Genomic DNA, 12,180 nt, shown 5'->3' on the forward strand with positions numbered 1-12,180 from the left:
TTAGTTGACTAAGAGAAAATAGATGGGCTCAATAAAGAGTTGCATTGTCTGGATTTTTAAAGCGTCTACTCTAGTCAAAGTGCTTACGAGGCAGTGTTTGACTTAAAGCTACAGCAGGCCAATTTTAAAAGCTACCGTGGACTCTTTTTTTGAGATGTTATTTGGTCTTGTCGCATAAAGGAATAAAACTATTAGGTCTATGACTTCTTTCTTAATTAAAATTATGCGTTTGTCGTTATTTTTAACTTTAAATAGACAGTTTGTTGGTTTGCTCAATATTTATGGTTAAGCTGATTTTCAGATACTGTCTGAGTTGACTATTTGATGGAAAAGATAGTGTTGTAGAGATACGAATTTGAATAAAGAATTTGAAGTATGAAACTTAACAGGTCAAGTTTGGTTTGTTAAATGGATTAGGTAACTGGTCCTGAAACATTGCCATTCTTTGTACATATTCTTGTTTACCTACACTGAAGTTTAGTTTTCACTGACGGAAAGAGCAGTGCAGCAGGGCAAATAATTTCATTGAGAGAGAGAGAGCTTTTTTCTGTTCTGTTAACAGATACTGTTCATTTCTTTTAAAGTGTCATTGTGTATACTGGCGTATTCCACAACTGCCAGAGCACTCAAACGGTTAAACATCTGTAAAATGAGGTTTGTTCTAGAGTAGCAGCCAGTGGCAAACTTCAAGATTTTTAAAAGACGTTAAAAATTTCGCTTGGCTGTGGGCAAATGCTGAACATGCCTACAAAAGAAAGTTTACAGGTTTCTGGTTGTAATTGGTTCAGACTTTGACATGGTAATAAATGGGTTTGGTTTTATGTAGTCAAGATAATTAATCAACAAGATGTCTAACTCAGCTCAGCTGTTTTATTAAACCACCTCAGGTAGAATGATTTCACTCTTCACCTTTCTTCTATAGAGCAAAATACAGCTCTCTGCCTAGAGATGCCATGGCTTTCATACTGTTTTTGGTCGTAGTAAAGATACTGTTATTACAGTTTGTATTTTTTTCCCAGCTACCATCCGGAACTGACCATTTGTTAATCATTATTAATCTCTCTGGCAATGGGACAAAGCAGTGAGGTTTAGAGGGCCAAAGGAAAGGAGGGGGGGGGGGGAGAGAGAGAGAGAGAGAGAGAAATTGTTTGAAGATCAGCAAATCACTGTTAAGTTGGACCCTTATGTTCGCATGACGGGTTTTCAAAGTTTGGAGTTCATTGTGTGGGGGTGTTTCTTTTCCATGTTAAATTGGAGATGGATTTTAACCATCTCACCCAAAAGAACATAGACTAAAACTCAGTTCTCAATTAGGTTATTTTATTAATTAGGTTATGGTCTTTTAATAGCTGTCAGTGTTCTGTCATCTCATATCAAGTCAATGTCTCTGTCTTTTTGTTTGTTTGTTTGTTTGTTTGTTTTTACCCCTTTCCTTCTCTCTTTGCACTGCCAGTCTTTCTCACTCTTGTCATAAGCCTTGTGTGGTTGCACAACAGTTGTGAGTAAGCTGTCAGTGGTTAATTGAAATGTGGTCTTAGCTGTGTTCATGTACGAAGCTAAGCTGTGTTTTTGGAAGTTGTAAAATGCTGAACTAGTTCAACAAGCTGATAAATGAGAAAATTCTCAGTGCTTAACTGTGGCCTATATTTAAACCATTTCTGCCATGTTGCATGGCTAACACTGATTTTACAGGGTGTCTGTTTGAGCATGTGTGTGCATGTCCACTACCACACTGCTTTGAGTCATTTTAGGAAATGCTGTGGGGAACAACCCTGAAGTTTTTTGTTTGTTTGTTTTTAGCTTTCTGAACATGTCTCATTTCGCCTAATTAGATCAGCACCCAGGATCTTTTAATTGTATGGCAATATACAGTAAAGATTGAAATTCCTAGACCAAGCTGTATTTTGACTGGAACATGTTTTGTTTTGAATCCTGTCCTTCACATACCTTGGCAGAACAAAATCACATCAGCTGTGCAGCAAAAAAAAATCTAAATTTATTCTGTTTTGTTATCACGTAAAGCATTTTTTGTGTGTTTCACTTTGGAATCTTCTCCCATTTCAGAATAATGTACCGTCCTTGCAGCCAAAAATACAATTCCAGGGACTTCAAGGGGTAAGCCAACTTTTTTACCTACAAAGGCAGGCACTGTTTAGTAGCATATTTTCAAAAGCAGGATTAGTTGCGCTGTACGGGGTGAGCCCACACCTTGGTTAGCCTTTTTTGAATGCTTCCCTTTGGATGAAATATGTCAATTTCTGACTGGTTGTTTGGTCTAATAGGCTAATGGCCTGACACTGAAGAGAGTGTTTTTGACTGTCCAGTGATCTATTTGGAGTTCAGTCAATCAAGTCCAGCTCTTTCTCTGTGAAAGTGGCAGGTTAACCTTTGACCTCCTACGCCATACCAGAGTTCAGCTCTTCTGTGACTATAAATACTGCCCTTTGGATAAGCAGCTGGGCCCTTATACCCCCAGACTGTCTCCTGCTGTCAACCCCCCCATTCAGACACTGCATAGACCCGTTTGTCTTTGCGTCTGCTCCATATTAACACCATTGACTTGCTGGCACTGAACTAGTTGACGTGGAGGTGGACAACGCGGAGGCCAGTTTGGGGCCATTTATCCTGCGTTTTAGGTTTTTACAGTTCATTGGCCTACTCTGAAAACCTGTTGTTGAGGTTGTGATTGTGAGGAGTTGTGTTTTTTGCTGGAGGTTTTTTTGTTGTTGTTGTTTTTGGGAACCCTTATCAGCTGGATTGATTTGTAACTAATCTGTGAACTTTCCAGCGCATTAACATCCCAAGGACAGACAGCCACGATGGATCTCATAACTTTGACTTTTATCTGTCCAACGTCGGCAAGGACAACCCTCAGGGAAGCTTTGAATGCATCCACCAGTACATATCTAGGTAAGGATCAGTCAAAGTACCTGTGTCAGACGCTTGCAGATATAGCCTTACTCTTATTTAACTTTGGTTAAGCCCTGCCTTCTCTCTGTACACACAATCCATAGCTCCGGAGTCCCCCATCTGGCCTCCCTGGGGACAGTGCAGGACAAAATCACCGTTTGTGCCACCAGCGATTCCTACCAGGTGACCCGGGAGCGCATGACGCAGGCAGAGGAGGACACTCGCAAACGAGGCACCAAGGTCATCAAACCTGGAGGGCAGTTTAGAGGCAGGTTTTTCTACTTAGACCACATACATGTGACCTCCTTGTTGTGGACAGACCTGTTTTTGGTCCACTCTTATACATGCCTACTCGCATAACCGAAGCTGTAAACCAATTGTTTGTGTGCTGTACGGTTGATGTCTGGATTAAGGTTAGCAAAGAGGGAAAGTAAAAGTTAATCTGGTTAATCTGCCTTGGTTTGATGTTACGCTGTGTCCTGTCTTATGGATTAGGAGTGAGGAGGGGATGTAACTGTCGTCCACACAAACAAGCACACCCTGTACAGGATGTGAGCCCTTCTCTGACAGAGCCTGAGAGGACATAGTTCAATTGTGTCAGAACACCAAAAGTAACACCTGCTTTGGTGGTTGAAACTCACACCCGTTTTTCTCTTTCTCATGTCTCTCACAATCTGTGATCTGACAGTGTTGTCTCAGTTACATTGGTTACAGTAAATAGCTTTTTTTTCTTTTTTTTTTTTTGTACTCCTTTGAGAAATGAAAAGTCTCTTAGTCAGCCAAAGTTACGTACGTTTGACCTGTTACACGGAGACTTCTGCTCTGTTTCTCGGGCGCCTTCGCTCTTGACGCGGGATGAGAAGTTCTTTCATGTTCTTAATGTAGGATGAGAAGTTATTTCGTGTTCTTAGTAAGCTCCTGTAGGGCATGGGTGACTTGCAAAGCAGAGTCACTAAACTTGTTCTGGGTCTGTTAAGCAAAACCTTTCTCTGTACCTCGTAAGCGTTCTGCCAGAAGGCCGAGCAGGGGAGGGGGGGGCCCCTTGGGAGCCCCGGGCCCAGGTCACATCAAGCTGTTCCAGCATAAACTTGAAAAGTTAGTTTCACACTCGCAGTCTATTTTCTGCTGCTGGGGATTCATTTGCGTGGAGCATCCCAGGAGGAAAGTGAGAGAGGTGCAGAGGAGAGAGTTGAGTCAAACCATGTGGCCCCTGACCCCAGGCTTCATGCATCGCATACTTTCTCACTGCTTTTGTCTGTGCTGTTTTTATTTTTATTTTTATTTGAGATATCGGTATAGAGTGAATCACACACCTTCCGGGATCAGGACATGGCACAGTCCTGGGATAGGCAATCGTCCTCTGGCAGGACTTTACTCTCGCAGGATTTTGCTCCACACCTAAATCTAAAATTGATTGTTTCTTGGGTCCCTGGATTAGCTGAATCTAGAGCGTATGTCTAGGGTGTGTGCAAAAGCCTGCACACCCTGTTTATTTCCCATAGAAGTCTTGCCATTAACAATCTTTAACCGCCAATCATAGACTGTCCAACACAGATGTGTTGGTCTGAGTTTAATGGTGGCCAAATCTTATAAGCAGCTGACGTAAGAAATTCATAAAATTTGCAGGCTGTTAGGCAGTAAAAATATATGTTTACGTCTCTAGTAGTCTGTCAGCATGTTCAAAGGCTTTGGGAGAGAGAGAGAGAGAGTTAGTTTCTTCTCTACCCTTAATCTTTTAAAGAGATTTTGAATTTCATAACCACTTCACAAAGGTAGAGAGAGGCATCCGAAATATGCTTCCCAAGCGTTGCTTCTTATTGTAGTGTGCGATCTGATGACAGACAGTAGCGGTTGGTGAATTTTTTTTTTTTTTTTTTTTTGGCTTTCTGAATCTCACACTTTACACATCAAAGCAGAAAAAAGAAGACCCGCTGCTACTTTCATGTCATTTTGTCATTTTAATGCTCCTGACCTTTCTTTCTCCGGGTTATTCTCTGATGCTATTCCTTTTTTTTTTAAACCTTCACACAGGTAAAAAAGTTCAGATTCGGAAGCCAGCCCCCTCCGCCCCTGACCCAGCTCCAGAGCGGAAACGCTCCACGCCCCTTAATCCTGCCAGCACCATCCGCAAGTGCCTTTCCAACAACCCGGTGTCACAGCGGCCGTACCGAGACCGAATCATCCACCTGCTGGCCCTGCGGTCCTATAAGAAACTAGAGGTTCTGGCACGACTACAGAGAGACGGAGTCAGCCAGAAAGACCGCAACTCCCTGGGCAGCACTCTACAGCAGGTAAGAGAGAGACGAAGGGATCTAGAACCGAAAAAAAAAAAAAAACAGAACGAGGACATAAGATCAAAGCACTCCACAGTAAGTGAAAGGAGAGAGAGAGAGAGTGTACGAAAGAGCCTTATGTTGTTCTGCTGCCGGTAAGAGAGAACGGTCAAAGAGGAGAGTTGGACGTGAATCACAGAAGGAAAGCACTGGAGAAGAAACGAAAGAGGAGGAGGAGGAGGAGGAAAGCGTTGGTAGTTTAGATGAAGTGACTCAGATTAATGTATCTCTTGGCTCCTCATTATGGCCACAGAAACACACAGATAGGACCGACTTCAGTCACCAGAACAAAATATCGTCCAATGTTCACACACAGAGAGTAAAATCTGAAGGACTTTGAAGCACTGTGAGGCTTTGGAGCACTCAGAGCAGGTTATCTTAAAGGGACCATGGGTCAGCGCCTTACAAAGGCCTGCATTCACCTGCACTTAGTGTGGGCCACGGAGGGGATTAAGCAACCATACATTAAACCTATTAGTTTAATTACACACACACACACACACACACAAACACACTCTTGCAGTTCATATGTTAAGGAAGCTTGTTTGTTGGTACGGTTTTTCCTCAGAGACTGAACTTTGAATGAGCGGATAAGTTGGTTTTTTTTTTTGAGTCGAATACAAATATTGCCTGAGGGTTGCGCTCGAGAAATGTCAAGGTGGTGTGTTTGTGCAGTGTTGAGAAGGACGTGCTTAACGCTGCCTCTCTGACAGAGAGAGTACAGAGAAGGGAGAAGGCTTTTTCACCTTGTTTGGAAATGAGGGAAGTAACAGAGGGAGTGAGAGGAGAATCTGAAACTCTGTCCCCGCTGCTCTGATGAAAGGGAGACGGAACTCTAGATCATTTTGCCTTCCAACTATAGGTTTGTCTATTTATAGAGGTTGTGTGTGTGTGTGTGTGTGTCAGAGTCCCTGTCGGTCTCCTCCTCCTTGTACTGCACACAACGCATTACATAACATGTGTTTGTTGTGGCAGTCAGTCTTTCGCCAAAACTCTGACCGGATAAAAATCATGCACTGGGGGTGTCTGAACTACAACAGCTTTAGTTTCCACCTTCCCCCAGGGAAGCACTTTTGCAGGCTCACCTCCTCCTTCCTCACCGGGTCAAAAGTTCTTTCTTTACGGTTTCACTGAAGCAGCTGGGTAAGATGTAATGAACGCGGTCCTGTGGCGATCTCTACGCAGGTAGCTAATCTCAACCCAAAGGACAACTCATATTCTCTGAAGGACTTCATTTACCGCGAGGTCCAGCGGGATTGGCCAGGATACACGGAAGATGAGCGGAGACAGCTGGACATGACTCTAGCTAGGTAACGCTTAAGCACAGTGTCAGTGGTGTCATATCCAAGGACAATTTTTTTTTTTTTTTCAGGCAAATATTAATCATTTGTCAGAGGCTGTTATCGACAGGGGTTTAAGTTATTTCTCTTTTGTTTGTCAGGAAACTGGGTCTACCGTCTGATTCTCTTTCCTCAAGTAGTCCTCCTAAAGAACCTGTTCCCACATCCCCCCAGGTATTTACAAACACACACACACACACACACACACAAACACACAAAGCATAGTACAGTTCCTGTACCTGCTGTGTTTGAATGACACATTAAAGTACACACAACATGCACACAAACATATATCTAAAACAATGGAGACTGATAAAGTCCTATATTCTGTAGTGTTCCTGTTAATGGTTCTCGATCTCTGCAGAAACGCCAGACTGAGTTTGACTTCATTGATCCTTTGATGCCCAAGAAGCCCCGTATCTCCCACCTGAATAACCGGACCCCCCTTGGTTTCTCGGAGCGCCGCGCTCCCCACGAGGAGGAGAAGAGACAGGCGCCCCCAGTCACCGCTGCCTGTCCCGGGCCATCCTCCCAGCCTCCCGTCTCTCAGCCCCCCTCCAGCTCCAACTCCAACTCCCCCAGCACGCCCGAGGGCCGGGGAACCCAGGACCTGCCTCTAGACCAGAGCTCCACCTACGGGTACCCATCCGGACGCTACACCCCACACGCCCTCACACCTAGTCCCTCCGGGCAGCCTGCCCACACCCCATCCACAGCCCTCACCTCCACCCTCCACACTTCGTCCGTCACGTCGCCGGCAACCAGCAGCAGTAGTAGCAAAAAACCCAAGAAAAAATCCAAAAAGCACAAAGACAAGGAGAGAGACAGAGGTAAAGAAAGGGAGAGAGAGAGAGAGAGGCGCAGGGAGGAGCGCTCTGAGGAAGAGCGCCCCAGGAAGAGGCACCGCCCCGAGGCAGTGCAAACGCCAGCCACCACCACCACCACCACCCCCACCTCTGATGATGACGGTGCGTATAGATAATGTACATGGAAGGATCTGAGGGGAAGATATGGCTTTTTACATGGCTCTATCTCTCTCTGTGATTGCGTAACTGTTCAATTACATTTGCTTTGAAGACAACATACTGGTACACCCTGTGCTTGGTCATACTAGAATAAAAAAAAGTACTTGAAGGATAAGGGATAACCGTGCACTTTCATGAAATGATTTCTCCTTTTGTGTCTCTGCATGTGTGCGTGCGTGCATTTGTGTCTCTGTATGTGTTTTGAATGTCTGAAGGCAAACACAGGCCAGTCATCAGCACAGATCTCTCCAGTCCTGTGGTGCCAGATTACATTGTGTAAGTGAACTTTGGCACTGTGTTGATGGCAGTGGACAGTTTTAGTGTGTACATATACCCTGTCTAGATTACACTGTAAGTGGAACCGTCATAGATTACACAAATTATCTGCTGATCTCTTCAGGCAGTATCTCACCCAAATTCACGTTCAGTATGATGCTTGTCTTTAGCCTGACATTTTATTAGAAATGTGATGTGTTGGTTAAACATGTGAACCCAGATGTGTTTTCTTCTTTGCTGTGTGTGTGTGCGCGTGTGTTTACAGTAAGTACACTGCTGTGGTGTCCATGGACCAGAGGCAGCGTTATAAGGATTACTTTAACGCCGAGTATGATGAATACCGCGTCCTTCACGCGCGCGTGGAGAGTATTACCCGGCGTTTCACGCAGCTGGAAGCCCGCTGCAGACGGTTCTCACCTGGAACTGAGGAATACCAGGTCAGACAGTGTATACACATCAGAAAAAGTTAACCACAGAAACTAGACTCGAGAGCATGTCCTCTGTCTGGTGGGAAGCTCCCCATCAGTACTGGCTTATGATCAAAAACCACGCTTGTCATGTTTGATATTTTATACAATATTTATCTCACATTTCAAGTTGTTCCATCTGTAGTAGCTTTATGGAAACATGTGTGAGATTCAGATTAAATTGTTAATGGACAACTGTTCTAACGCTGATCACGCTAGTCAGTGTGTTTTGTGACGGACAGTGCCAACAGATGTGTTTGATCTCGTCTCCCTCTGTCTGTTGTGCTAAAATTCTTCAATCTTTTACAGGAAGCCCACAAAGAGGTGCTGCAAGAGTACAAAAAAATGAAACAGGTACGTTTTTCTCCAAAATTTCTAAAACCAGTAAAGATACTAAAACATCTTTTTAACCTTTGTACAGTATGTAAAACCAAACAAAAGCTGTAGTCTTTTCAGAGCGCCTGTGAGTGTAGCGTCTCATGTAAAGGGTTAAATGAGTATCGTATTTAACTGATTTGAGTATGCCCTCGTTTCTTGATGCAGAACAACCCAAATTACCATGAGGAGAAACAGCGCTGTGAATACCTGCACAACAAGCTTGCCCACATTAAAAGGCTCATCGCAGACTTTGACCAGCGGAGGGCGCAGTCCTGGCTTTAGTACGAGAGAGACGCAAACCCCTGCAGCCGAAGCACATCCCTACTCAACCTGACACCCACAGAAAGGGAACGTGAGGGGATCAAAGAGCCGTTCCCTCTCTTCTGCCCTCTTTCCCTTCCTTCTCTTCCTCTGCTGAAGTCACTGCTGCATATGCACCATCCTTTCATCCCCCCCCCCCCCCCAATCTCTCTTTCTTTTTCCCCCTTTTCTGTTCCGAAGCTCCGTCTCCCCTGACCACTGGCTCTTATGAGAATCTCCTTCAACAATAGCAATGTGTATCAAGGGGGATGACGCTTTCTTTGCAAGCTTTTGAAGGACTTACAAAAAAAAAAGAAAAAAACAACAAAAAAAAACAACAAAAAAAAAAGAACAACGTCAACAACAACAAAAAAAAAGGATTAAACTTATTTTTCAGAGCAAAGAAAATATTATATCTATAGCTATGTGTATTTAATAGAGAAAAAAAAAAAACAAAGGAAGAGGGAGATGTATTTATTTTGGACCGTGATGATGAAAAAGGAGTCTATTGATGATGTCTGGTTTAGAGTTTATCTTTTCTAGAGAAATGCAGTACCAGGAGGCCTTAAGCCTTTGAGTCTCTGACGCCTTTGCACAGGGCCTGAGTGAGCCAGTGCAGTTGGGATCAGGGACAAGGGCCATGGGGGGGGTACATATCTCTGCAACTTTTTTTTTTTTTTCTCCCCCAATAGGGGCCCATGTTGAGTATCATCAGTATTCATGCCCTCAGTGCAAATGGTGCCTTAAGGTGTTTGTTTACACACTGTGATGTTGAGTCAGTCCGACTCCAGAGGCCCAGAGCAGCGGGGAGAAACTACTATGACCTAACAGGTTAGGCACACATCTGAGCAAGGTGTCCGCTTTCATTTGTGTGACTATGTGTGAATGTCTGTGTGAAAGAATATGTGTGAGTGTGTGTGTGTGTGTGTGTGTGGGGAGAGAAGGAAAACTAGAGAGGAGTTGTTTGTGTTTTATTTTGGGTGGGGTGGGGTGGGGGGCTAAAAGGGAAATTCAGGTGAGTGTGAAAGAGATGCTGATAAGGTGTGTGAATGACAGGGTGGGCATTGGGGTGGGATGGATGGGTAAAAAAAATGCAATTTACACAGGAAAAAAAAGAGAAAATAGAAAAATGAAAAAAGAAAGCTGCTATAGTCTTTGTTAGAACAGCCAGATCACTTAGGATCAATCTGGCAAGTGTTACATATTCTTAATTTCAACCTGTTTGGTTAAAATAAGACCAGAAAGAGTGTTTTATTTCCTCAACTAGAGGCAAAACCATTAGCCAATAAGTGTGAGTCTGTGAGGAAGACAGTTCACAAGTGAAAAGCCTGCATTACTCTTGCAATTGTATATTGTATTTTTGCTTAATTATTCCATAAATTCCAGAGCAGTTGTTTATGGACTATAAGAATATATATATATATATATATATATATATGAATGAATAACTTTTTTGTTTTGAATTAAGAAAAGAAATGAGGCATTGGCTGATGATTTATTTGGAACATATGGATGTAAAATGAAAGTGATCCAGTGTCCGTAAGTCTTTTATTTCATGATCTCATTATTGGAGACCCACTTCAGATTAAGGGAAGCATTATGTTTACAAACCTGTGTGTTTGGGATGTTTGCCAAAATAAAAGTGAGTTTTGATGATATGGCATTAACTACACACATTGGTTTAGTCTGTTTCTGTGAGATACGCAAGACCTACAATTTCAGTCTCCAGAAATATTGCAATAATCTGATTTTTAAGTCCATTATTGATCACTTGTCATTTTTTTCCACCCTTTTCTTTTTTTTTTTATCCTTTCTGTGCAAACGTTTCAATCCACAACTGTTTTTTTTTTCCCTTCAAAAGTTACAGCCAAGCTTACAGTTATAAAAGTGGGAAACATTTGTGCACTCTATGGGGTTGTTGTGAAACTGCAAGCCCTCAGGGGTTTCACCATGATCACAGCAACCATGGTTCTCATTACCACAGTGAGGACACTATGCAAGCTTTCAGTGATATGCCAACTACAGAACTCTTGGTCACATCAGAAGCATATCTAAATGGGATGCAGAAAGCCACTCTAGCCTGAGTATTATACCCACAGCAAAGGAAAGGCATGATACTCCCAAACTCTGAAAATAATGTCCATACTTACAGGCTTCTTTCAGTGTTCTTTTAAAACACTGTGAGACATTAATTTTAAGACTTTGGTTAGCAGTTTTTTTGAAAGATGTTTGGACATAAAGTTCCTGTCATGTAAATTGGTCTTTGCTTGGTTCTGAAACCTGCGGTATTGCTAAGATGATGTGGCAAGAGCCTGTTTTTTTTAGGACACACACTGTGAGAGGCACATAACAGAAATGGAGTTATCTGTGAGTGCTTTACGTTCAATTACAGTTTCTTTTCTTTTTTTTTTTTGTTTCCCCCATTCCGATGTAAATGTACTGATCATATGTACCAGATTGGGTCAGTCATGTAAAATAACTTGGTGAAATACATGTATTGATTCACTCGTAACATTAAGCAGCACTTTTCAAACTGGTCCATTTCCAGTTTATTAAGACATGATTAAAATGGTGCAAATGTTGATGTTTGATATGATGGAAAGAACTTTCCCCTCGGTGACCTTGATGACCGCACAGGATAAGTGTGTGTTGGGAGATGGGTCAGTGGAGAAAGAGAGATTGCAGTGATGCAAATTAAAGAAAAAAAAAAAAAAAAGAAACACTAAAAAAAAAAAAAAAGGTTTTGTGATTAGGTTCAGGGCCTGGTCTCTTTTGGCCCACATTTTGTTTCCTTTTCCTTTGTGCTGAGAGGATTGGACTTGCAAAAAATTAAAAAAAAAAAAAAAAAAAAAAAAAAAAGAGAAAGAAACAAAAAAAAAAAGTCATGAACTACTCAAAACACACTGTCATCTCTCTTGTTTTAGTGGTTGGGTGAGGTTTGGTACCGATTGTAATAAAGTATTCCCAGACCACCCATCTGAAAATGCATTAAATCAGTTCAATAAAATGTGAACTTGCAGCATGTTGAAGTCTACCGAGTCTTGTTTTCTGTGGTTACAGCTACATTCAGGCCATGCTGTCTCTCCAGCAGTACTTGAGGAGGTGTTGAGAGAGGACAACAGGTTCTCACTGTATTTATCTGATGTTCATA

General features: G+C 42.6%; 1 protein-coding gene across 1 annotated transcript in view; it reads left to right on the plus strand.

Annotated features, from left to right (window-relative positions):
• Positions 1–9,378, plus strand: part of ell2 (elongation factor for RNA polymerase II 2) — an 11,020-nt gene extending 1,642 nt beyond the window's left edge. The window contains exons 2-12 of the mRNA XM_030767245.1: positions 2,065–2,115; positions 2,789–2,910; positions 3,015–3,178; positions 4,942–5,201; positions 6,429–6,553; positions 6,685–6,757; positions 6,948–7,551; positions 7,824–7,884; positions 8,150–8,321; positions 8,661–8,705; positions 8,895–9,378. Of these exons, the coding sequence (XP_030623105.1) occupies positions 2,065–2,115; positions 2,789–2,910; positions 3,015–3,178; positions 4,942–5,201; positions 6,429–6,553; positions 6,685–6,757; positions 6,948–7,551; positions 7,824–7,884; positions 8,150–8,321; positions 8,661–8,705; positions 8,895–9,011 (1,794 nt within the window). The 3' untranslated portion in view covers positions 9,012–9,378. The remainder of the gene's footprint in view (positions 1–2,064; positions 2,116–2,788; positions 2,911–3,014; positions 3,179–4,941; positions 5,202–6,428; positions 6,554–6,684; positions 6,758–6,947; positions 7,552–7,823; positions 7,885–8,149; positions 8,322–8,660; positions 8,706–8,894) is intronic.
• Positions 9,379–12,180: the final 2,802 nt, after the last annotated feature.

The sequence above is a fragment of the Chanos chanos genome, chromosome 3 (genome assembly GCF_902362185.1).
Source record: "Chanos chanos chromosome 3, fChaCha1.1, whole genome shotgun sequence".
Classification (NCBI taxonomy): domain Eukaryota; kingdom Metazoa; phylum Chordata; class Actinopteri; order Gonorynchiformes; family Chanidae; genus Chanos; species Chanos chanos.